The sequence below is a fragment of the Drosophila kikkawai genome, chromosome X (genome assembly GCF_030179895.1).
Source record: "Drosophila kikkawai strain 14028-0561.14 chromosome X, DkikHiC1v2, whole genome shotgun sequence".
NCBI lineage: Eukaryota > Metazoa > Arthropoda > Insecta > Diptera > Drosophilidae > Drosophila > Drosophila kikkawai.
In genome coordinates this window covers 13,594,328-13,621,011 of record NC_091733.1, presented here as the reverse complement: position 1 = coordinate 13,621,011, position 26,684 = coordinate 13,594,328, and the positions used below count along the sequence as shown (strand labels likewise).

Genomic DNA, 26,684 nt, shown 5'->3' with positions numbered 1-26,684 from the left:
AGGAGGCGCGCACAGACTGAGATTGATCGAAAATTTATTTCTTCGATTGCAGGGATTCGTGGTGATTTTTCACAGGTGTTACTCGAGGGGAGGCGGGCGCACTAATTGAGGGCGCTGCGGCAGAGGGGCCTCTTTTTATAGGTAGAGAGAGAGAGAAGTTGATCGACAGAGAGAGAGAAAGAGGTAAAATGCGTTGGAGGAAGAGGTAGATGAGCTAATGCACTGGTCTCTGCATGAGTAAAAATGAGTGGAACTATTGGCATTGAGTAAAAATAATGGTTTGCACTCATTATGGCCCTCTAATTACCCGAAGACCGTAACTGGCGAACCAAGGGTAAGAGAGCAAAGATCGTAGCTGATGAGCAGCTCTGAGCTGCTTCTCTGAGTGCTGCTTCTGTTTGCCTGGTGCTTGAAATCGGAAGCTAATGAATTAATACTGGCTTTATCCACAACAATTACAACAACATTTGTAAATGAGTCGTTGCTCTTGAAGTGTCATTGAGTCAAAGAGTTATGGTAATCGATGTTCTCATGCTGTCTACATTTCCAGTAACTAGCGTACCGCGAGCGGGAGAGCTAAGATGAGCAGATGAATGGAAATTATGAGTGGAAATATTTGCATTGAGTTAAAATAAATCCTCCTATAGTGCTTCTGTGCGCCTGGTGTTTGAAACCCAGAAATTGAGGAATTTGTTTAGTACAGATCTTAAGATTTAAGACTTTCTCTTTGGCCATCAAGAGGCAGCCAGAAAATCTCTAATATGCACAATGTAATAGAGACTTAAATATAATTTTTTTAATATATTTAATATAATTTATTTATCTTTATACATTTTGTATAAAAAATGGAATAAGGAAAATAAAGTTTAAATGAAAACAAAACCACGGTAGAGTGACATCAGCGACTGACAGCAACAAAACAATGTGGCAAATGTGCAACGTGGCTGGTGGCAATGGAGGAGGATCAGGAGCTGCTGCTGGTGCTGTCCTGCCAGTGGCCTCCGCTCCTTGGCCCAAGTCCGGCCATTGCAGTTATGTCACATGGCTGACTTAATTCATTCATTTAGACGACGCTGACAATTGTAGGTGTCGGGTGTGTGCGCTTGGCCCTCTGTCATTTCGTTTTTGTCAGCGACGACGACGATGAGGACGACGCAGTGCAGCAAAGGCCAGCACAGCCCTAGGGGGCGGGGGAAGGACATGCAGAACAGTGGGACTGGGGAGTTGCCTGCCAGTGGAGAGCCATTATGGCACCGACATTGTCAATGACTGGCGAATTATTATTGCCTGGCGAAGGCAGGCAGTTGGACGCCGACCCAACTTCGGTCCCAGTCCCAGGTTGCAGTTGCAGTCGGGAGTCCCATTTCCATTCTAGTCGCATTGTTCCGCCACGAGTGGTGGGCCCCATCTTCTTGTGACAGTTGGCACCAATTCCAATTCCTGCACACGTTGCCAGGTGCTCGCTCAGACTCTGGCTCTGCTCGTGGGCGTTGCGGAAAGGAGGTCGCTCAATCAGGAGCTGACCTATTGCATTTATGTAGCCACTCACAACTTGATTGCAGTTCACTTTAGTTGTTAACTAAAATAGCAAACACATTAAATAATAATTGGTAATTACCTATGAGATAAAGTGGAGTGTAATTAAGTATTAATTAAAAAATTTAAGCAATAAAATAAATAAATAATAATAATAAAATGTTTACCATTTGATTGATGGTTTTAATTATTATTTAATTTATATATAGTTTATTAATTAATTGGCATTATTTAATTCATATTTTTAACAAGTTAAAAAAGGAATATTCTTTATAATTATTTTTAAATTTATATTTATTATTTATTTAAAAATATTATTAAAATCATAAATAATTATTATTTATTTATTAATTGCATTAGATGGCATTATTTAATTAATATTATTAATAAGTTAAAAAAGGTTTACTCTTTATTTTAATTATTATTAACTTTATATCTATTTATTGTTAATTCAAAAAGATTACTAAATTTATAGATATTTATTATTTATTTACAAATATAATTAAAATCATTGATATTTATTATTTATTTTTTAATCAATTGCATTAGGTTGCATTGTTTAAATTGGCGGATTTTAATTATTTACAAATTATTAGACATTTATTAATTTCAACAAAAAAATTACCAATAAGAATATCACCGTTAAATTAAATTTTGGCAGAGTAGCGTTCTCCTATTAAAATAAATAACTTTTAATGAATTATTAGGTAGAAACCTTCAAACATTAAAATAAATCGTGAAGTTCTATTAAAGTTATAAATACTCTGCCTAGAAATTTTAGAAAATTTTGATACATTCTTAAAGTATTGATATAAATGCCTATAAATAAATAAATATTTTAACGTTGCAAATATAGCAAATAAATAATCGAAAAAAAAATACAAATTAATTAAATATTTCGAATATTTTTCTATAATTTTAATACTTTACCTAAAAAACTATATGTTCCAAGATTTAAAATTCCAATATATTCAAGTTTACGATATTTTCGATATTTTGTCGATACATCGAACTCTAAATACTTGAAAAATCCCAAAAAACATTTCCCACTAAAATACAAATAAACAAAATCATTTATATATATGTATATATTTTATATGTATCATACAAAATTTCCATTTTAAGATTTAGCAACTAAATTGGGTTTGAGTTTTGTTTTTTCTTTCTTGTTTCGATTTCGATTTCGATTTAAAGTGCACAGATAAAAAAAAACATGGATTACTAATTAATTAATTAAGAAAGAGTTGACGCAAATAAATAACAAAAAACTAATTCAATATATATATATATATGCATACATATATGTTAGATATATAGTTGGAGTTGATTCCATTGCAAAATCGCAGTACGGAGAAATTTGTTTTGTTTTTTTTTTTACCTTTTATTTTTTTTAAATTAAATTTTTAGGGTTTTTGCTTAGCTACTAAAATGTTTTTTTTGCGTATTAAAAATTGCTTGCTTGTGTGTTTGTTTGTTTGTCTGTGTGTGTGTGTGTGTGTGTGTTCGAGTGTGTGCGTGTGAGTGTGTGGGTCAGTGTTCATATCAATATGTATATAAATATATATATAAATAAATTTATAGGAATATGTGTTGATTTATTTTTATATAATTCTCGATTTTTTTCGCTTTCACACCCTTTCTCCTCCGATCCGCTTCTTTTCCTCTTTTACTTTATTAATTTCTTTTAATTCCGTTTGATTATGTTTATTATATAGGTTGTGTGTGTGTGTGTGTTCTTAATTTTGCTCTTGCTTAGTTGCTGATATATATATATATTTTTTTGTTGCTTGATAAAAAACGGAAGGACTCGCTTGCGACAAAAGTTCTGTATTTCAATATATTCTTTTTCTCCCTTTTCTTCGTATATAAAAACGTATAAAAAGCTAATTAGGTTGGTTGTGTGTTTAAAAAAATCTCCCTTTCTCTATATGTATACGATATAGACCTTTATCGTAATCTTTATTTATATATATTTAATGAATATATATAAATATAAATATGTGTTGTTGTTTTGTTTTTTAAATTTTATCTCCATCCACCCGTTGTCGTCCTTGATCGCTCTCTCTCTCTCTCTCTCCGTCGTTCAGGATCAAATTCTTCTTGTGCGACTTTCTCTGCAGCTTCTCATCGAGACTTTGGGCTTGGAAATGGGGGAACTTGTGATACTGATGACCGGAATATGGTGGTGGTGAGTGGTGGAGGGTGGTGGTGTAAAGTTGAACGCCCTAGAACTCCCACTGGGTGGCCGAGTCGGTGCCGTCGTCCAGCAGCTTGAAGGCTCCATTCTTAGTGGCGCCGAGATACTTGCCCTGCTGCGATCTGCAAAGACATAAAATTCAAATAATATTAGTAACAAAGTTTAGCTATTTAAGAAGGAATCTACAGAGTTTTTGGTCACAATAAGAGCTTTTGTTATTACATTTGAATTATATTTTATTAATTTAATATTCAATTAATTAAACATTTAATATTTTCTTATTTTTTCTATTGATTATATTAGAAAATCAAGAATAAGTAACTAGGTTTAAACCAAATGAATATGGAAAAAAAAATTAAAAAATATAACAATGATTGAACATTTTTCAATAACTTTCTTTTATATCGATAATAATATAGAACTTTTCATTTTGATTTACATTCCTACAGCTATTATTTTGACCAAAATTTAACACTGAAACCCTTGGCATTGCCATCTTCTTCGAACCTTATGCAGATCCTGGTTGGCTCACGCAACTCCAGGAAGAATCCATCGCTGGGCGCATCGGCATCCACCGAGATGCTCTCGCCCTCAATGCGCCAGTACTTGCCGCTGTGCGCCTTCAAATGCACAAGACCCTTCTGGGCGCGCTCCACCAATATGGTCTCATAGGTGGCCTTGTTGCACTCCAGCTTAAGGTTACCGGGCGTGCGATATCCCACGAATCCTTGCTCACACTTCAGCACAAGAATGGGTCTGTCAAGTTTAAAAGGTTAAACAAATTAAATTGATAACTGTAGAGGTTATTAAAATATATAAAATCTTACCGATTAATCAAGTAAAAATAGAACTTGGCAATTTCCTCAATGGACTCAGAGGTTGCAAACAGATGGCCGGAACGCTTGGTGGCCAAAAACTTGCCATTGTTGGCCCGGAACGAGAGCGATCCATCGCCGTGCCAGATCAATTCAAAGAGAGCATCGGCACAGCGCCGATTACCAGTGGCCTGGATGCCACCGCCGGCCGAAAGGCACCAATAACGATCCTGGGTGGTGCGCAGGGCCCAACGATGTGCCGACCAATCGTACTCCAGCTGGAATGTCTCATTCTCGCCGACCTCATCCTGGTTGGCCGTCACATCGACGCCCTGCTTAACGCTCACGTACCGCAAATTTAAGCCGGCAATAAAGGAGGCCTGCGGCAGTGAATCCTCCAGAGAGAAGAGCTCATCACGGGTCACAGTCGAGGAGCGTGACTTGAGCACCGCCTTCGATCCAATTGGCGACAAGTACTGACCCTGGCGATCGCGCAGCGCCAAATGACCGCCATGATATTCGGCGCTAAACAGGCAATCCTCGTTGCACACCACCTGCAGTTTTCCATTGGCGTTCAGATATCTGCGGCAAGAGAAAAATCAATTAATAAATAATAATTCAAGTGAGAGATTATAGGGAGCCTACTCACTTGTTGTTGCACGTGTGCAGGGCATAACGTCCGCCCTCCTCGGCACGAAATTCAAGAGTAAAAAGTGTATCCTCGCCCCATGGTATATTGGCATCCACATGGATCTCGTCCTGCGACTCGGACAGATGGGCAAACCGCTTGCGTCCAATGGAACGCAAATTAACCTGTGGCCGAGCGGCCAAATGTACGGTCCAAAACTCACTGGCGCCGGGCGTCTTGGCAGTGCAGACGAGCTTGTCGGGCGTACCGCCCAGGAAATAGCCACGCGACTCGTTCTTCAGCGCCCAACGGCCGCTGCCGTCCTCGCTGATGCTGATCTGGAAGCGGCTGCCAGCATCCCGTTCGTCGCTCTCGCAGAGCACGTTGCCAAACTGATCGACCGAAAGGTACTTGTTCAGATGAGATCGTAAGTATATAATACCTAAAAAGGAAAAAGGTAAGAAGATTGTGAAAATTATAATATTTACAGGAAGAACTATTTATATTATAATGGTATTTCTTACAATTTTTCTATTAAATTTTCTACGATGATTTCACCAAAAGGCCTACCTTAATTCCTACCATCATTTCTACCATAATTCCTACCATAATTTTACCATTGATAGATTATTTTATTTTTTAAATTTAAAAAAAGTTTCTTTGCATTTATTTCATCAGAATTTAAACAATAGTTGCAATAATAGGGTAAAAAAAAGTATTCTTTCCAAACTAAAGGTCCTTCAAATTAGATATTTTATGATAATTATTGCTTAGTCCATTTGTTATCGATATTAAGCGAACTCAATTTTATTTCATATACTTTATTATTGGTATTTCAAAATATAAACAATAGTTTTATTAAAAAGCCCTACAAAAATATTTTTTCTAAATTAGAAAGCCTACAAATTCGATAATTGATGGCTATGCTGTCCGTTATCGATATAGATCGACAATTTCCTTGATTTTATTTTAATTCCCTGGATATTTATGGCATTTAATGATTACAAGTATTTCTTTAAATCTGGTTAGGTGCATTAATCATTTGATTTTGTATTAATTATCCTCGTGTTCTTCTTTTCTTTTTTTTCTGACCAATTAGAGAGAGCCTAGAAATTTGATAATCCATGGCGTTGACATCGATCTATCGATAGGCGATTTGTCTCGCTTTCCAAACATTTTGAATCCTATCATCTATTAAGCCATTTGCGCCAATCCACCGTAACAAGTAATATAATAAGTGCGGGCTTCAGTTTCAGTTGACTGAAAACTGCAACAAAAAAAGCAAGAAATTTTCAATTTGGATGAGCTATTTTAATGGCCAACAAACGAATGCTGACTTATGGCTTTGGTATTATAGAAAATGTTTATTAATTGGCCAGTGGCAACGACCAGGAGTGGCTGAAAAAAAAATAAAAATAAAAAAAAACGTAAAATAAAAACCAGTTGCTTTAGCCAGCTTTAATTGTAATTGCCTGCCTCGCCACGGACTAACCAACATCGAGTATGCGAGCCGAGAGAGAGACTCCAACTTTAAAGCCAAAGCCAAAGTCAAGTCCAGCTCCAAATCCAATTCCAATTCCACAGCAGAAGCCGCTTTTGTTGCTTGATAAATGATGCCAAATTCGTGAGGCGCTTTGTCTTCTACTCTCCCGGCCCCGTCAAATTAGTGCAACTGGAATTATCTCTGCCCCAGACCACCAGTAATTTATGTTACGAAAAAAAAAAAATAAATAAATAAATAAAAAAAATAAAAATAAAGAAAAAGAAAAAGACGCCACTAACTGGCCAAGATGATAGTGATTACGCCTGGCAAATGGCTTCGACTCTGCGCCACTTAAGCCCCAGGAGTTGTGGCAACTAGTGTGTATACATATACACACAAAAAAAATATATACATATATATAAAACCCAACTAACAACTAAATCAAAATCTCTTGCAGTCACAGGCAGAGGATTAACGTCTGCTTATCACGATTCACAGATAACGAGCGCACGGGTGTGTCATCGATTATTCCGATTAAACCGAAGTTCGACATTGTGGGAAGCGGCCAGCAGGTGTCATTAAATAAACAAAAAATCACACAAATTAGGCTCAATGAAAAAAATCAAAGGGAACATTTGTTGGCAAAATTTAAAAGAAAATATATATTATATATAAAACCAAGTAGGCAAGTAAATTAACGGAAAAGAGATCACATAAGTTTTCAATCCTTGTCAGGCCCAGGCAGAGCTCCCATTCTCAGTCGATCTGATTTCTCGTACAGTGTCGGTGTTCAAAAAAGTAATCCCTATTTTTCAATAACAAAAACTACAAAAAAAAATGAAAATTTTTCTTCCAAAACTTTTGTTAACTTTGTTGTTTTTCGTGCACGTGGTTCCCCTAATCCTCGGGACCTACGATCCAATACTGAATGACGAATTCTTGGGAGACCTCAACTTCTACGGAGACGCAATTGGAGGTGGTGGCGATGGTGGCGATGGTGGCGGTAGCTGCAGCGGAGGCGGGGGCGGAGGCGGAGGCGGAGGCAACCCGGGAGGATCAGGATGTGAAAATGACATTGGGTCGGGCATGGATTTAGCCGGCAGTTGCTCGGGCAAAACTGAAAAATGCGGCCTAAACCTCTCCGATCCCAAGCAAAAGGCCTCGAGTATTGCCCAGAAGGCGGCACAGGACGCCAAGGCCGCCAGCGATGCCCAGATGCCGGCAGCAGAGGCTGCCGCCATGCAGGTGAAGAACGAACTGGCCGACAAGGCCACCCAATCCGCTCGAGCGGCAGAGGCGGCTCTCGCGGGCAAGCAGCAGATTGTGGAGCAGCTGCAGGTGGAGGCCAAGGAGGCCAATGCGGTGATCGTCGAGGTCAGCGCTTCCCTGGAGAACACCCAGGCCAATGCCAATGCGGCCGCAACGGCAGCCCGTGAGGCCCACACCCAGCTGGCCCACCTCAAGACTCTGGCCGATAAGGTCTCCTGCAACTTGGCCAATATCAAGAAGGTGGCCCACGGGGCCCAGGCCCAGCTGGCCCAGCGCACGCAGCTACTGGAGGTGGCCAAGATGCGTGTGGCCAATGTCACCAAGCGCGTGGCCGATGCCCAGGCCGACTTCGACAAGACCAAGGAGGCCGCCTCCAGGGCTGTCTGTGCCGCCATGGAGGCCAAGCAGAAGGTGGAGCAGCCGTCGCAGTCGCGTGGCAGAAGGATGGATCAGAAGGGCGGCGGTGGCGGTCGCTACAAGATGTCCAGATACTATTGATGAGTGTCTTTATTTTGGTGGCTCTATTTTTAAATTCTTTTCGGTGTTATTGTTTCGTTTTCGGTTGATAAATTTGAGTTATTATTGTATTTATATCAATAAGGGATGGGATGGAATCTTTATAATCCCTGAAGCTGAGCTAAATAAAGGCTAAATAATTGTATCATTGAATTTAATTAAATGATTTTTCAAGTTTCTAAATCAAAAGATTTCCACCAATTTTTTGTATACAATTTATCGATTTAAAATTAATCCACAACGATTCAAATCAAGCTCATGTTCTCTACTACATGTTAATTGTTATTTGATACTAGTAGAATTGTTATTGTTGCAGCCAAGACTAAAGAAACCAATAAAACAAGCTTCTGACAAAAATTATAATACCCTCAAAGGGGTATAAAAAGTTAAATATTTATCGATAATTTCATATGGCAATTTTATGGAAAATTAAAACTTAAGGGGGGACATCTGAGTAACTGGCAAAAAAAAGCCGATTTTCAAGAATTTTTTTTTGGCCAAATGAAAAAGCAAATCGAAAATTTTTTAGGTAGGTTTGATAATGTTATATGTGAAGTACAAAATACATTTTTTTTTTGGAATAAATCGAAAACAAAATGGCGGCTGTGCAGCATTTCTTCGTAGGCCCTATTTTTTTGAAAGGGGTCCATGGCCGGAAACCTAACGTCCTTAATTTTTGATCTAGAACAAAAAATCAAATTTTGTTAGATTCTATATCTCAACCGCTATCGACACACGTAAGATTTTTTCGATATTTTGATTTTAAGCAGAATGGTGAGTGATTAAATAAAATTTTCAATTTTCATGAGAAAAAAACGTCACAAAATTGTTGATAAAAAAAAAAGGAAACAAAAAAAAAAAACAAAAAATCCTACGTGTGTCGATAGCCATAAGTATTTTGAATATACTGTCAAAATTTCAGATCGATCGGTTAAGATTTGTTCGAGTTAGGTTTCCGGCCAACTCAAAAAAAGTGGTTTTGAGATAAACGCGTTTAAAGTTTTAAAATCGTATATGATTACATGTGAGGCATCGCCGCAGAATGGAAAATTTCGACACTTAGAAACTTTTGCCGGACTCTATCTTTTGATATGTTATTTTTAAGACCCTAAAGTATTTTTTAAGCAAAAAAAAAATTTTTTCGATTTTTAAAAAAAGTTACTCAGATGTCCCCCCTTAAGAATTCAAATGTTAACCCCTTATTTTAAGGTCTTATTTCACCTCAATATAATCATGGAAACTATAGGTTAATGAGAATCGTTTTTAAATCGAATATTTTTTTACAAAAACAGTTGAAATTTATTGATTTAGGAACTTGATCGATTATTTAATTAAATCCCGGAAGATTTTATATTGTTAAACAATTATTTAGCCTTTCTTTAGCTCAGCTTCAGGGATTATAATGATGGATTCCATCCCATCCCTTATCGATGTCGATATAATACAATAACTCAAATTTATCAACCGAAAACGAAACAATAACACCGAAAAGAATTTAAAAATAGAGCCACCAAAATAAAGACACTCATCAATAGTATCTGGACATCTTGTAGCGACCGCCACCGCCGCCCTTCTGATCCATCCTTCTGCCACGCGACTGCGACGGCTGCTCCACCTTCTGCTTGGCCTCCATGGCGGCACAGACAGCCCTGGAGGCGGCCTCCTTGGTCTTGTCGAAGTCGGCCTGGGCATCGGCCACGCGCTTGGTGACATTGGCCACACGCATCTTGGCCACCTCCAGTAGCTGCGTGCGCTGGGCCAGCTGGGCCTGGGCCCCGTGGGCCACCTTCTTGATATTGGCCAAGTTGCAGGAGACCTTATCGGCCAGAGTCTTGAGGTGGGCCAGCTGGGTGTGGGCCTCACGGGCTGCCGTTGCGGCCGCATTGGCATTGGCCTGGGTGTTCTCCAGGGAAGCGCTGACCTCGACGATCACCGCATTGGCCTCTTTGGCCTCCACCTGCAGCTGCTCCACAATCTGCTGCTTGCCCGCGAGAGCCGCCTCTGCCGCTCGAGCGGATTGGGTGGCCTTGTCGGCCAGTTCGTTCTTCACCTGCATGGCGGCAGCCTCTGCTGCCGGCATCTGGGCATCGCTGGCGGCCTTGGCGTCCTGTGCCGCCTTCTGGGCAATACTCGAGGCCTTTTGCTTGGGATCGGAGAGGTTTAGGCCGCATTTTTCAGTTTTGCCCGAGCAACTGCCGGCTAAATCCATGCCCGACCCAATGTCATTTTCACATCCTGATCCTCCCGGGTTGCCTCCGCCTCCGCCTCCGCCCCCGCCCCCGCCTCCGCTGCAGCTACCGCCACCATCGCCACCATCGCCACCACCTCCAATTGCGTCTCCGTAGAAGTTGAGGTCTCCCAAGAATTCGTCATTCAGTATTGGATCGTAGGTCCCGAGGATTAGGGGAACCACGTGCACGAAAAACAACAAAGTTAACAAAAGTTTTGGAAGAAAAATTTTCATTTTTTTTTTTGTAGTTTTTGTTATTGAAAAATAGGGATTACTTTTTTGAACACCGACACTGTACGAGATACCTGATCGACTGAGAATGGGAGCTCTGCTCAGGCCTGACAAGGATTGCAAACTTATGTGATATCTGATTTTGGTTTTCCGTTGATTTACTTGCCTACTTGGTGTAATTTAATATATGTAATCTATATACAATATTATACCTAAGTGTCTTGTCATTTCAATCATATACATTCTTGATAATGATGAAAATGTATTGAAAAATCCTTCCTATAAAGTCAAGACTTCTCGAATTGCGTATATGAAGACCGGCTAAAACCCTTCACAATATAATTATAATAATAATTTTATTCATTATTCATTTTATTCACTCACTTTCACCGGTGTTCGAAGGTTCCAGCGTCCACAGCTGCTTCTTCTTCAGACTGGCGCCATTGGCATTAAGCTTAAACCCAAAGGTCTCAGCGGTCATGTACTTGTGCTGACCATTAATCACACCAATGGTCCACCAACCCTTCTGTTGATTCTGTGAGATGATGTCCCCATTGCTGTGGCCCAGCTCGCAGCCCTGGCCGTTCATGGTGCTTATGGGAGCAATCTTGGGGCTGTTTTCCGGACACCGGCTTCGTTTGTTTTTAAAAAAAATCTGGAAAAAAAAAATACAATAAAATATTTAGATGAGTGATATGTGAAATAATTAAATTGCTTAGATATTGATTTAAAACTTATTTTTTATGTTTTACTTGGCTAAAAATAAATATAATCCCGGGTATTACACAGATTATGCATTTAATTATGTAAAACTATACGCTTGATTGATGATCACTTGGTCATGGCCAAGAGGAGGCGAGGCGAGGATAAAAAAGACTCAAGACTAAAGACTAAAGACTCAAGATTCAAGACTGAAGACTAAAAACTGCGTGCAAGATTTATGTGGAGACGGGACTGAAAGACGACCTGTCAGACGGGGTCTTCTCTCTCCACTGGATGCTCCTCCTCCTCCTCCTGCTCTGTCTGCTGTTTGCATGCTGAGTAGCCAAGCAGTGGGTTATACTTTATCCATACCCAGACGAGTCTTCTGCTTGGGCTCTCTCTCTCTCTCTCTCTCTGTCTGTGACACAACAGGAAATGCAGATAACATTTGCATTACATGGCGACACATGTCGCAGATCCTCCCAACTACAGGCTCTCCTCTGTCTTTGTCGTTTTTTTTTTTTTTTGTTCAAGCTCCAATAAATTTCAACTCAACAGGCAGCAGTCAGGCTGTCAAAGCATCGATGACACTTCTATCAGGCTGCGCCATCGATAACTGCGTCGATAGATTTGTAGCAGGTGCTTTGGTTTGCATTTTTTTAGGCCACACCAATAGGCCAGGCATTTCTACTAAAGGCCTTGGTCATTAATTAGTGGCTACAAATGAGCAATTGGTTTGCCAAGTTGAAACACTTGGCTTTTGGGTTGAGAAAACAGCTGTTTTTTGAAACCTTAAAAGTTGTTTTTTAAGATATCAATGTTGCTGTTTGTTTTTTTTTTTTTTTATCGAAAATAAAACAGACTTTTAGCTTTTAGTAGCTCTACTAAACTATTAAAAAAAACATCAAGAACTTTTAAATGAAGATTTTTTAAATAAAAATTCATAAGAAAACACATTTTTATTTATAATAATATGTGTAAAAATTAGAATAATAATTTTATTATTTTCATTGTATTATTAAAATAATATTTTTATCTTTGATTTATTTATATACCCAATATTCTGTAATTATGTAAATTTATGTTTATCGATTATAAATCGATTTTGGTTTATAAAAACTGAATATTATGTTTATAATATTATTTGAGTATTTAATATATATATATAATTATATTATAAACATCTTTAATTTGTTTGTAGAGAAAATAATAACCAATAAATTCTTTTAAGAATAAAACAAAAAAATATATATAAGTATCTAAGCTAAATCGATTTAAAATCGATTGTCGATAATTAGAATATTATCAGAATATAATTGAAATCTGGGAATTATATAAAAATTCTGCAGCACAATAAAGTTTAACTTTCTTAATAATAAATAGTTAACAAGCTGAAATAACAAAAGATTTCCGCGACTAATTTTCAACTGTTAACAACCGATATACAGTCTACATTTAGTATTATTTTTGCAGCTGCAGCCAAAATAATAATAAATATAGGCACAGACAGAGATTGGTAACAAAAACCAGAACAAGAACCACACATTAGCGTGACGCGTGCCTGCTAATCAGAGCTTATGAATCGCCGGGCCTCGGATGAGTCAACAACTTCCATAAAAAGGCAGCAGCTAGTAACGCCAAACATAAATTAAGAATGTCGAGAGAGAAAACTTAAATAAATAATAAAACAAAAAAGCAACAGAGGGGAGTAAGGAGGGAGGCAGAAAGAGACACCCAAAGTGTGTGCGTGTGTGTGTGTGTGTGTATGTTGTGTGTGGAGTTTCCAGGGGAAAATTAAAGGGGTGCTGATGAGCCTGGGTTGGATTTTGCATTCTAATTTCTCAAAAAGGCAAACAGCACAAAGGGGCGATAAACGGCGAAAGAAGACAAAAGCGTGACAGCGACTCCAATGTTTCCATTTTTTTTTACACATTTTTTTTTATTATTTCTAGGCGTTGGCTCCTGGACGAACCACAAATATAAAAAAAATACAAACAATAAGGCAGAAAGAAAAAGCCAGGGCCTGGGCGTTGGCTTAAAAGCAAATCGCAGATGGCAGATTAACATCAAATGGTAATGGAAATAAAGTAGGAAAAACGAAATGAAATTTTCCACATATAAAGAAAAAATTATATAGTAGTAAGTTTAAGGTAGTAAAGCTCTATGTTTTATCTCCTTAAAAAGGCAATTTTGGTAATTAAAAACCCCCATCCATTAATGGGGAAAAGAATTCTTTTTACTTATTGAATTAATTTAAGTAATGAAAGCCAAGGACTACATAATAAAATAATATCTTTTAGATCTTTCCTTTTTTATTATTAATTTAATTCAGGTAATGAAACTCTAGAAAATATTGCATGCTTTGTTCAGGTAACCACGGAAAGATATATCCGTACAGATTTGACTTAAACTTAATGGTTTTAGGAACTTATTTCATTTATAAAAAATATATGTATCTCAGATTATTTATTATATTTATATTTATTTATTAATTAATACCTTAAATTGCATAATGAAAAGCAACCCATTCAAATTACAAATAATTTAAAATTTTTTCTCTGTGCCTCTTGGCCAAATGCGGGATTATCTTATGGTTTTTTCAGAGTCAACGCTCGCTATATATGCCGCCTCGTCAGCTTAAAGCCAAAGCACTTGCTCTTCGCTCTTCGCTCTCCTCTCCACCTTTTCGTCATTTGTTTTCAAGCTAAAATGCAATTCGATAGGCGAAAATGTTTGAACAAGTTCGCTGGAAAAATTAATTGTGGCCGTTTAAGCAACCGATTTGCACACTCTTAAACCAAACGCAAATCATAATTAATTATGCAAACGGGTTTTGGGGTTTGGTTTTTCCTGCCAGCTGTGTGTGTTTTGGACGTTTTTCTTTTTTTTTCTGAAAAGACCCCCAGGGGTCAGAGAGTTGGAAAAGATTCGTCCTCAAACAATTAGACAGAGAGCAAAATGTTGACCAGGGGCAAACACACAGCACAGTTAGGCACCGTTGTTGCAGTTGCAGCAACCTCATCATCCTCATCATCATTAGGCTATATATCTATAGCAAAAGCCATATAGCTTTCCTATTATCATCATTATCATGCTGCAAAAGCAGCGCCAATTACTGCAAATGGAGTGCCGGGCATCGCCAAGCGGAACAAATGCAGTCCAACATCTAACCGAACATCCACATCCACCAAGACACATCCATGTTCGTGTACATCCCGAGTTGCGATGCCAACAGAAGGCCCAGAAGCTGTAGCTGTTGCCAAGTGCCACCGATTCGGCCTTTGTCTGCCGTTCTGGCGTTCTGCTTTTTGCTACCCTGCCCAGCCTTTCGGTGGAGAGTATTTTAAGCGTCAAGGTCAGACTTGAAACAACAATTGTTTGAGCTTTAAAGAAATCTAGTCTAACTAAATAATAATAAAGAATTAGTTATAAATAATAAATAATTAATTAATAAATAAATAATGAATTTAAAACAAAATATCACTCCCTTGACACTATAATTCTCAACTAGTTCTAGCATCTTCCGAGTGGTAACCCAGTTGAATGTTTAGGTCGACCCTATGAACCATTTATATTCTTGATCAGCATCAATAGCCATATCGTTTTAGCCATGTTCTTTTTTATTTGTTCTTTAATTTTCAGCACGATGTAAGGCCGTAGTATATAATTTTACCAAGTTTCAGCTCATTTCCACTATACAGCATTACAATAATAGACAAAAGAGGTTTTTTCTAGGGTATTTCGAACCTCGATCTTGAGACCTGTCTTGTCTTTCTTGTCTGCTCATTATTATTCTGCTGCTGCTGCTGTTGCTTCTTCTTTTTGCTCTGCTCGCAAATCAATTAAATTACACTATCAATATCGGCGATTGAATGTCGCCTGCATATACATATATATGTGAATACATATTTATATATATATATAGATGCTAGTATATGTTGTATCTTGGCCTTTATCTGTGCTTTGATGTGTGTGTCTGTGTGTGTAGCATTATTAAAACGCAATCTAATTAAATGAAATTGCACACGCACACACCACCCTGAGTGTGTGTTTGTGTGCGAGTATGTGCTTTTAGCAAATTACGAAAATGTAAAATATGATGGAAGCTTTATCGCATCCAGCGCGCACCTTTCACCAATTGACGTGTCTCTACGCCTTCTCTTCACTCTCCTAGTCTCCCTCCTACTCCCCTCTGTTGTTTTTTTTTTCCTCTTGCTCTCTCCTTTCTCCGCTACCTCTGCCTCTACCTCCTCCACCTCTCCTTTTTGACGCCCAACCTGCTTTTATTTTGCGTGTGTTTCGCTCTCATGCGTGGCTTGTGTTGGCTTGTTAATGATAACGGTAAAGCTAGCCAGCAGCAGCAATAGCTGCTAGCTGCTGACTGACTGATAAACGCAGTCGCATCCAAACAATGCGAACACAGATCGCGCATCCAAGAAGCCCCCCGCCCCAGCCCCAGTCCTCAACTCTAACTACAGCTGCAAGTTTCCAGTGCAGCTGTTTACAATTCTTTACATTTTCAGCTCTTCGTTTGCTCTTCTTATAATTTTCCTGTAATTATTTTTGTTAAAAAAAAGTACTATAGTTTTTAATTAAAAATTTAAAATGATTTACACATCTAAGGAAAATAAGTACTGCTGAAGACCCTGTCAAGGTCAGGAACAGATGTCTATTTAAGCCTTAGACTTTGGTTCTGTCTTTAAAATGTTTGCTTCTCCATCGGAAGATTTTATAACCCACTCAAATTCCAATACCTTACGTTGTTTCATAATAGACAATTAACTTTATTTTTAAATTACAAAGTCCCTCACAAAATGTGCATTGCATAAAGTTTATTTAATCTCTATTTCAACGAACAAAAAATACCCCAACAAGGCAAAGAGTTATAAGCTGAATTTATATTGTACTTGAAGCTGTCACAATTAGTGTGTTTGTTGCATAAATGAAAGAAGCAGCTTAAATTCATTCAGTTGAAGTGCAAAAGGTGCAAGAGCAACTAATGAGAGTTTAACGAGGGAGACAGAGTGCGGCGACTCCCCTGGGTCTTTTTGCTTTTTTACCAGGCCATTATTATTTTTTGAGCGCAATAAATCAGCGACAATAAACGAGGGGCCAGCAGACATCGATTGTGCGACTGCGATTGTGAATTTTCTTTAGTCTTCTTTCTTTTTTTTTTTTTTTTTGTATATATATATATATTTGCAGCTCTTTTAATCGTAGAAATATGCTGCAGCATACGGTATATTTTACTGTAATGCACGGCAAATGGAGCACCAGCGGCGTTCTAAAAATACAGATACAAAGATACTGAGATACACCTAACGAGACGATGGCGAAAGCCTCTCTTCTGAGCGAAAAGAAATGGAAGTGGCAATAGAATCATTGCTACAGTTAACGATGTGCTCATGTCACTCCACCTGTCCCTGTTGCACCTTCTTTCGTCAGTCAGGTCCCCGTCTCCAGCGTCTCTCGCTCTCTCTCGTAGTGTCTTATGACGCACGCGCGCACGCGCTCTCAAGCGTTGCACATTGTGATCGTGTGTGAGTGAGAGCGGAGCGGAGTGGGGACAGAGTGGGGCAGAGTGTTCGTGACGCGACTTTTATGGCTGTCAAGAATGCGGCGCAAGAAACTCAAGGAGCCAGGCGAGAAAGAGATAGATAGAGAAAGAGAAACCGAAAACCTTAATACTCTTTTGAAAGCCCTTACAACCTCAAGGGAATTTGGGAAATATCCTTTCCTCATTTGGTATTACATTTAAATTTGGTATATGGCTATTAATTTATACGAAATTTATATAAACTTAATAAAAATCACAATTGATGGAACCATAGTGTAAAATATTTAAACTGAATATATGATCTAAGGTAACCCATTAAGGGAATTCAGGCAATATACTTTTCTCAATTGCAATTCAGTTGAAATTTAGTATATGGTAATTAAATTAAATGTATATTTTTATTAGATAAATAAAATGCGCTATCGGAGAATCCCCATATTATAATATTATATGAAACAAAACTTAAATTGTCACAGAATTTTGTATAAGAAATTAAATTGAGTTAGTTCAGTTATATTGTAATAATTCATGATACATGAAATTTTAATTAGCTTTTAAAATGCATCAATTGAAAATTTATAAACCTGGATACTTAGTCTTTTTTTTGTTGTAATAAATACCATTAAATTTTTGCCACTCTCCAAAGACAGGTGTTAATTGTTGGCATCCCCCAAAACAATAATCAAGGCTTAAGGAAAAGTTTTGCGGAATTTTAATACGCGGGTGATGATGAAAGTCAGTTTTCCGTAAGGCCGCCTCTGGCTTTAGGGTATATATGTACATATGTACATCCATCCCAATGCCAGTGACTCGAAAATGTGAATTGTGGCCAGGGTATTATAGTGGGGAGATGCAAAAGCATTTACACACACTCTTGAGCTTGATGAGTTGCCTTCGGGCCTGTGTTATTTATAAAACATTTTGCGGTTGTTTATTGTTTTTCTTTTTTTTTTAGCCAGACAAAACAAAGGAAAACAACTTTCTTCGATGGTGTTTTGGCAGTGAATTTACATGCTAAGATGCTACTCTGGCCTTTTAAAAGATGTTTGATTATTTTGCAGTTATATGGTACATATATACTGGCAAATGGCTATATAGAATCGATTATGGCCATGGCCAGTTAGGATAATTGCGGACACGATGATGTTGTGTTGGCAAATTGTTACATATCCATAATGAAGCCTTACCGGGGCAGAGACCGAAACCACAATTCAATTAACAATGAAATCAAGCGATCTCTGGTCGATCGAACGTCTATAACCGGCATTGGATCGATCGTTTGTCACGGCAGCCAAAGCCGTAAAGCCGCCACTCAACTAAAATCGACTCAACTCAGCGGGTCACCTTTCCAATTGTTTTATAATTACCAACCGCAAACCAAAGCTTTTCTTTCTTTCCTCTCTTCTTTACTTTAGTTTTTAGTTGGTAATTTTTTTTTTTTTTTCATTTTTAGAAAGCGCCAAAACAAGTGCAGCAATCAATTATTACGATGGGCTTCGTAAGAAAAACAAAAAAAAAAAAAAAGTAAAAGTCTATAGTTGAAAATTTGTATATATTTTGCTTGGCCAAAAATAAAAAGAAAACCGTTAGAACAGCAGCAACTCCACAAAAAAAGACCGATATTGTCATGCAAATTGGATGTTGGGTTTGATGATGGCAAACGGAATCCCCAACGGCGCTACCCAAAAATAACAACAAACTCATCTTGGTCTTTACGATGTCTGCACGGAACGAAAAAGAAATGAAAAAATTAAATATATAAAAAATGTCGATCCATATTTGGTTAGGAGGAATTTTACTGTTTCCTATTCCCTATTAAATAGAAGCTGTTCTCTTTTTACTTTATGATTTTGGCATATTTTTTAATTAAGTTTAAGCTGGTTTTATATTGGCCTAATTTTTTTTAGGAAAGAGCATTAGACACAAAGATTAACTTTGCAATACAAAAAATTAATTATAAGCTGCTTTTTTATTATTTGTTCTGCTTAATATTCTTAGTGAATTATAAAAGAAATATATTTTAAAGTAATAATTAAATTTATTAAAATATATCTTCTCTGAAAATAGGCTTTCAAGTAAACTGATATTTTTCAGTTTCCAGCCACTTTTCGCTGACTGATCTAGTTGCTGAATTTGTACTTGGGAATTATAAATGAAATTTCTGCACATTAACACTTAACATTTGCAGTAACAGAAATTCTTTCAAAGAAAAATCATTTTGTTGCAGATTAAAAAATATACATTATATTTGCCAAATGTAATCTCTAAATACCTTTTCATAGATATTTTTTCACCGTGTAGTCCATATGAACCGATCGACTATACTGCAATTTACAGTTGAGCGACAAGACGACGAACGGCAATCAAAAAATCAAAATCAATAATGAAATGGAGTGATTTCAAATAGAGAAATCAATGAAAGCCACCGAAAAAAAGCACGGTACCAAACTAAAAACTCAACGAAACAAGAGAGACAAAACGGTTTCAGGTTTTTGCTTTCTTTCCTTCATTTTTTTTATCTATCTTTCTGTTTTGGATTACGACGAGGGAGAAATACAACAGAAAATAAACTAAAGAGGGGGATGGTCTGGCCTGCAATTAAGTGGAGTTTTGGTTTATTGAACGCATCTATCTGTATGGAAACATCTGTGCAGCAGATACAAATATATACCCAAGTATCTGAGGCAAAACAGCTAACGGTCTATGCCGCTGTGTGTTGTGGCAACACTGAAATTACCGCTGCTGTGCTCTCGGCGAAGCAGGTAAAATGATTTATGCGCCAATTATGTGGACGCCGACAGCACAGAGAGCGCGGGAAAGTCGACGGGAAAATCTTCAGAGCGGAGGAAAATCAGTGCCTGCCTACCTCCCTCCCCCAGCAGCTCCACATGCACATTAATAATTTGTTCGCATTTTCAATACATAATAACAATGCGCATAAATATCGTGGAACCGAAGCAAATTGCATAGGCCAGCACCAGATGCCCCGGGCAAAAAAAAAATAATAATAAAAAAAAGGAGTATATATAAATGTATGCTGGATCAATATTTTGCCATCTTTTTCGCAAAAGAATGCTGGGACCAATCGATTCACAGGAATCTCTTGCAAAAAGGGGGCTGCAACCATTCAATTCTAATTTATTATTATTATTACCATGCATTATTCCAAGTCAAGTGCCGCTGCTCTTCGGGGGCTACATATTTTTTTTTTTTAGGAATATATAAATGAAGATTGGCATGTGCAGCTAGCACAGGTGATTTGATTTAGTTTTTAGCATTACATTTATATTTATTAACTTAAAATTGTGCCTCATAATATAACATAAATTTTGACAGATTTGGAACTTAATTTAGAATTTTAAATTCTTCTATAAAACATTTATTTTTTATAATATTTTAGGCCCTTTGATGAGGTTCTCGTTTATTTTGTATATAGTTTATTTATAATTAAATCTTCTAGCAGGTATTTTTAAAATTAATTTTTAAGCTGAAGAAATTAATAATTATTTAATATTTTTGGCCATAAATAAAACCAAGTTTATTCATTAAAAACTCTACCTACATTTAAAGCTCCTGCATGAAGTTATATATTTAATGCATGTTTTTAACTAAAATACTACTTATTTATGCTTTCAAAACCAAACCTAACAAAATAATTTATTTTTTTCTAAGTTTAAAGTTTTCTTTGTAAATTTTTATGTTTATTTAGTGTAATTTTTTTGCTCTCTGTCTTAAATTGCTGGTAAATGGCACTGGTTTTTTTACTTAGAGGTGTCGCCACAAATTCATTTTGCTGCAATTTTTTTCGTTACTTTTTTTTTGTCTCTTGAAGGCGTGTCCAATGGCGCATGCCACACAAGTGCAAGCTGCAGCAATATTGCTCTGCTGCTGATAAACTTGTTGCAGTTGCTTGCTGCAAAAACTGAACCATAAAGAAATACAACAAAAACAACAAGCAACCAGATGCGAAAGATGTTTTTGGGTGAAGAGCAGCACCAGCAGCCAGCAGCAGTAAACCTGGAGACCACATTGCAACATTGAATCCGAATCAAATTCCCAGTACCGATACAAAGACGACTCCAACTGGTCCAGCTGGTTGTCAAGTAAGACATAAATGCGGTTAGTGTTTGATATTTGAACAGATTAAAAAGCAGCTTAACTTCATTCATATTTTGGGTAAAAGAGAGAATTTTCTATGGGGAATGTAACTGAGAAGTATACTCTTTCCTTTGATCAGCTTTCTTTTCCTATGTAAATAGAGGGTTAAGCTTAAATCTTTATAGAGAGCTATATATGTTTTAAAGTGTTTTAAAAAACACTTTCTAGTATTTAAAATGTCCTATTTTTTAAATATATTCCCTTAATTTAACATTTAAATATCAATTAAAACCCAAAAGAGTTCAAAAACTCCGCTCAATTAAAGATAAACCATGACATTTAATTGTCGCCATTTATTGTCACTTGATTTCTTTTCCCCCATCCGGGATTTCAGATGCAACATTGTAGCCTTTTGTTAATAATTCCCTCAGCCGCTCTTTTTTTTTATTATTATGCATTATTTTTGGTTTATCGAACGGAAGCGCCCTGATATGTTTGATGATGCTGAAGTGAGTGAGAGAATGAGAGAAAGACAAAGGGGTGAGTGAACCCAAATGGGGAATATCATCGGCAGAAAATCAGAAAGGCAAGGCGGGACCACAAGAGCATATCAATTATTTGTATTGTGAGGCAAAGGCTGGCAGGCAGGCAAGCAAGGAAGCAAGTGCAGTCACGACGACAGACGGGCGCCTCCGTAAATTTCCTCAGAGTCCAGATACCCAGTGATACCCCCGAACCGCAACGAGATCTCGAAATGCCATGCCCATTTGCATTGATAATGCCACAAGTCGGAGGGAGTCAACGCGGGCCATTGATATATGGCCCATAAGTGAGTTCGAAAAGGCAGAAAGGCGGCAGTGTGAATCACAAGTAGTTGGGAATATATATGGGAAGGGGTAAAGGAAGAGGAAGTGGGATAGGGACGGGTACGGGAACAGGAACAGGGAGTTGGACTGGGACTTGGACTGGGACTGGCAGTGGTTCTATGGCCAGAGAGAGGGTTAAGTAAGGGCGTGCCGTTGAAAGCGAAACCAGTCAACAAGAAAAGCAGCAAACAACAAAAAAGGAGTAACGAGGAGGAACAACACAATACGGGGACATGACTCAGCAGCCACAGCAACAGATAAAAAAAAAAAATATATATATATATATATAAAGAAACCCAGAAAACTTGGAAGAACCAACAAAGAATCCAAGCAGAGCTCCACAAACCCATGCCCCAAAGGGATTACTTTTTTAGCTTCAAATCGGACAAAAGAAAGTGGAAATTAAATGTTTATAATTATAACTAAAAATACGTACATGAACAGCGATAATGAAAAGGAAGCTGTACTTGCAGATTACCAAAGAAATACACTAGTTCTTAATTTGTATTTTAAGAATTATATCTCTTAAGGAAATGGCTTACAAGAGAACTGTTCTTATCGAGGTTATAAAAGTTTCTTCTTTATAAATGTATTTATTTCTTAATAAATTAAAGAAAATATCCTATACATAAGCCCCTCTTTGAACCAATCGAACAAAGAAAATTGAGTTATATATGTATATATATAACTCGGAGTAGTATTTGCAGAGTGAATATTTCCACAGGCGATATATGGAATGGTTGGATGGTTGGATGGATATATAAATAGCTTATCCACAGGCTGTACATTCCGTTCAACCCTAGACATATCCCCCACCCTCAACATCGTATATCCCAGCCAGTAAAGTGCGTAAAGTGCGTTCAAGGACAAGCGACAGCTGCAATTGATGACAGATAGAATGGGGGTTGGGGTTGGACTCGGAGTAGTGAGGAGCGAGCTCTGGAGGCTACACAAGACGGGGGTGTAATGCGAGCATATGCAGCCGAAATCCGCAGAGAAGTACATAGGTACACACACCAATAAATAAGCGGATATAAACAGTTAAAGTCAAGAAAATGGTAGTGTTTTAAAACTAAATAAAATTTTTTGAGAAATTAAATTTGATTCTTCTTAAAAAAATAGATCTAAAAAGAAAAATATTTTAGTGTTAAGAAAATTAAAATTTATTTTTTTTTAAAGGCATAAATATGATACCAGAAATATTTATTTTGGAGATATTAAATTCAATTTTTTTAAATAGAAAAATCTGCTAAATTATATTATAAAATGTTTAACAAATATGGAACAACTGTATTAAAAATCAACTTATCCACTTTATAAAGCTTATGAATTGTTTCACCATAAACTATTAGAAAGGTTATAATTTCTTTTGCCTTTTCCTTCCAAATTTAAATGATAATTATAATTGTTTAAAGTAGCTTTAAAAATACAATAATACTTCTAATATAATTTACTTTTTTTCATAGTCATTGCAGTAGATCTTTCTTTATCTTTTTCCTACCACAAAAGGTTACTATTTTTTCGTTCCCAACTGTCGCTATGTGCTTAGTCTGGAGCTCCCAGACTGTTGCAACAATGGCTTCTGCGAAAGCACCAAGAAGGCGAATGGGCGAAGAAGTGCCAGCCCCGCAATGGGTGGTAAACGATTCTGGGGACCGGGGAGTCCCAGAAAGGCGGTGTTGTATGAAGCGGCGGCGGTGGCGGTGGCGGTGACAGGGGCAGGGTTTTTCATTGTCGGGTGTACCTGATTTCCGGCGGTGCGCAGCGGAAGCATTCGATTGCCATGCGACATAAGCATATATAATACTATATATATACTCGAAGGAAAGATATGGGAGACGTTGCCATTAGCACACGGGACAGCGCGCAATCACAAAACAAAATAAAACGTGACTCAGTTTCGAAGGGGTCTCTCCTCTTGGCTATAACTTCTCGAGCGCTCCTGGAATACTAATTGATCCCGAAACTCACACCAGCGACGAAGGGGCTTAAATGCAAAATCCTCATTGAAAATTATTGATTTGCAATTTTTACTGGGGTAGGGCAGGATATACGCATAGGGGGTGATGATAATGCCGGTGGTGGGTGTGTGAGTGTGCGCGAAATGAGGCAGAAACTGCAGGAGAAACCGGAGAACAAAAGGAATGTATATCCATGACGTGTCGCCCACCATGGGTCCAAGTCCAAAAACCCAAAAATGTTTGTCAACGCCAAATTGCAATTTTCCAATTGAATGAGATTTCTCCAAAAATATAAAAAAAAGAACACTCTCCTCCGGCTACAGTGGTGACTCAGCCATCGGAACTGGAATTATCATACCATCTTCAGAACGTGAGATGTGAATGACGTTAGTTTGTGATAAGTGAATGGGAAGTTTCCGACAGGTATAATTTTTAGGAGGTGTAAACAAAAACAACAACATAATTCAAAAAGTTTCGAGACATTTTATACCTAAAATATGTCTTTAAATACATAGTATAATTTATATTTTTAGACATTTGCATGGTAGGAAGTTAGGTTCTTCAACAGAAACTTTGAAATTACGTTGTTTTTCAATACAATTATTTATTTTTAAGTCCTTATGGATTTAGTAGAATTAAAGATAATTTCCTACATAATATTGAAGATAAATATATTTTTTTCAAAGAATATATTCGAAAAATAAAACAAGATATATTTTTTAAAGATTCAACAACGACTTGTACCATTATTTCAAACATACCAAACCCCCTTAAATAATTTACAATTAAAATATAAGTCATGTTTTTCATTATTTTTGACCACCGTAGCCTGCTGCCTCTGCTACAGTCGACGTCCACCGCCAATACAGCACACGCCCTGCAGGGAGACAGAGAAACAAACGGACGGACAGAATAACGGACACAAGGACGAACCAACGAACGACCGAACAAACGAACGGACCGACAGCCAGGAGCGGAAGACACGGAAGGAAGGGCGTACACAGACACCGGCTCGGATACATACACACACACTCACGCACAGCGGCGTATTGGGATGCGTTTGGGAGCATGGAAATAAAGAAAGGCAAATGCTGAAAGGAGCAGGAGAAAACGTAAACAAGAGCAGCCACCGATGACAACAAAAACTAGCCGGGGAGAAAGAAAGAAAAAGAAATGACAGCAGCAGCAGCAGCAAGAAAAATATAAAAAAGAAAAACAGTTATATTGGAGAGAGGGGGAGGAGGGATTTGCACCTTGACTGCGTGTTTATGTCTGTTTATAGTTGAACTTGAATGATTGAAACAAGTTGGCGAAGAGCGGAGGAGGCAGAGAATGCCAATGTCAAGGCAATTAGCCAGCCGAAAGCCGGTTGGAAAAATCAGCGGCTGAAAAACAATGCCGCAAGGTGGAATGGTGGGGTAAGGTAGCCAAAGCCGCCGAAGGAGAGCTCAAAACGAAATGCTAAAGTAAAAAAGATGGGAGAAAAACAGCCAGCGAAGCGAACTGACAACTGCCATAGATTTTATGACTTGCAGACCGGAGTTGAGTCGAGTGGAGTGGCAGTGGCATAGAGTAAAACCCGTGGCCATTGGCTTTACACCTGGAAATGGAGCAGCAGCAGCCGCAGCCGGCTTCGCAGTCGCGGCGCTGCTCCCCCCTGTCTAATTTGCACGAGAAGATGGAATTTCACTTACTTTCTTTGCGCTGCTCCTTCGCTGCTCTCTTCGGCTGCTGCCTTTTCTCGCTTTTCGCTCTTCGCTGCGCTGCCTTAGTTGTTGTTGTTGTTTTTTAAGATGTCACTTCGCCGCTTGTTTTATAGTATTAGTAGTTAGGTTATCCTGTTTTCGCGTTTTCTATTTTGCACTCGCTCCCTTGTCTCGTCTACCTTTTAGCCGGTGTTTCTGTGCGTGTGCGTATGCCGTTTTATGTGTGCGTGCGTCTGTCACACCCTTCACTTCCAATTCGAATTTTGGTTTTTCGGCCTTTTGGTTGTTCCTCTTCACTCCCTTCTCACACAATACAAAAAAATGAAGAAAAAACGTAAACAAATCACGGTTAGCGGCTAATTAATAAGTATTTTATTCTTGTTGTCAGTTGTCGAACAGAAGGCTGTGTCCGGCTTTTGCGTTTGTTTGATTTTTCGTATGGCAGAAAAGGATTTTCACGATTCGCTTTGAGATGATTTTCTGATTGCACATGCGCGCACAACTGTTCTTTTATGTTTCTTTTCGTTTCTTTTTTATTGCAGAAATGGAAAAAAACGATTCCCAAACTATACAGGCACTGTTCGAGCCAAATTCAAAATTAAAATTTGCAAACAATTTCTTGTATGTGGCTCGCACTTTGCGGTTTTTCCTTTTAACAAAATTCACCGTTGCTGTAAATCTGAAAATTTTTTTTGGAATGGCCACTTGCACTCGTATTTATAGGCGCCGAGCGAGCAGAGGTGTCTTTTCGGCTTATTTCTATCAGACTTGGCCAGGGAATATTCTCGCATCTCTACGAAATTTGTCCCTCGAAAAAATAAGTTATTTCGAAAATATATACATTTTACGGAAAATAAAGAAAAATGTTTAATTTTACAAATATATGTGA

The 26,684-nt window shown here is 37.9% G+C and overlaps 3 protein-coding genes across 5 annotated transcripts; 1 reads left to right on the top strand and 2 right to left on the bottom strand.

The window, feature by feature from the left end:
* Window positions 1-2,606: 2,606 nt before the first annotated feature.
* Window positions 2,607-26,597, bottom strand: sn (fascin domain-containing protein singed). 3 transcript variants are annotated; one of them, XM_017173634.3, is made up of 7 exons: window positions 26,462-26,597; window positions 25,784-26,095; window positions 11,290-11,560; window positions 5,198-5,618; window positions 4,561-5,130; window positions 4,241-4,489; window positions 2,607-3,855 (listed from the first exon to the last, which is right to left on the bottom strand). In XM_017173634.3, exons 3-7 carry the CDS (start codon window positions 11,492-11,494, stop codon window positions 3,762-3,764), a joined length of 1,539 nt encoding a protein of 512 aa, XP_017029123.1. In that variant the 5' UTR covers window positions 11,495-11,560; window positions 25,784-26,095; window positions 26,462-26,597; the 3' UTR covers window positions 2,607-3,761. The 3 variants fall into 3 exon arrangements, with proteins under 3 accessions (XP_017029123.1, XP_017029122.1, XP_070144118.1); XM_017173633.3 differs by having other exon boundaries at window positions 26,432-26,478; XM_070288017.1 differs by lacking the exons at window positions 25,784-26,095; window positions 26,462-26,597 and adding an exon at window positions 11,980-12,118.
* LOC121502059 (tol-Pal system protein TolA-like) lies at window positions 7,393-8,597 on the top strand. The gene has a single exon (XM_041774724.2). It carries the CDS (start codon window positions 7,497-7,499, stop codon window positions 8,424-8,426), a length of 930 nt encoding a protein of 309 aa, XP_041630658.1. The 5' UTR covers window positions 7,393-7,496; the 3' UTR covers window positions 8,427-8,597.
* Window positions 9,718-11,412, bottom strand: LOC108079332 (tol-Pal system protein TolA-like). Its single transcript, XM_017173635.3, has 2 exons — window positions 11,290-11,412; window positions 9,718-11,234 (listed from the first exon to the last, which is right to left on the bottom strand). The coding sequence occupies exon 2, from the start codon at window positions 10,906-10,908 to the stop codon at window positions 9,973-9,975; it is 936 nt and encodes a 311-aa protein (XP_017029124.3). The 5' UTR covers window positions 10,909-11,234; window positions 11,290-11,412; the 3' UTR covers window positions 9,718-9,972.
* Window positions 26,598-26,684: the final 87 nt, after the last annotated feature.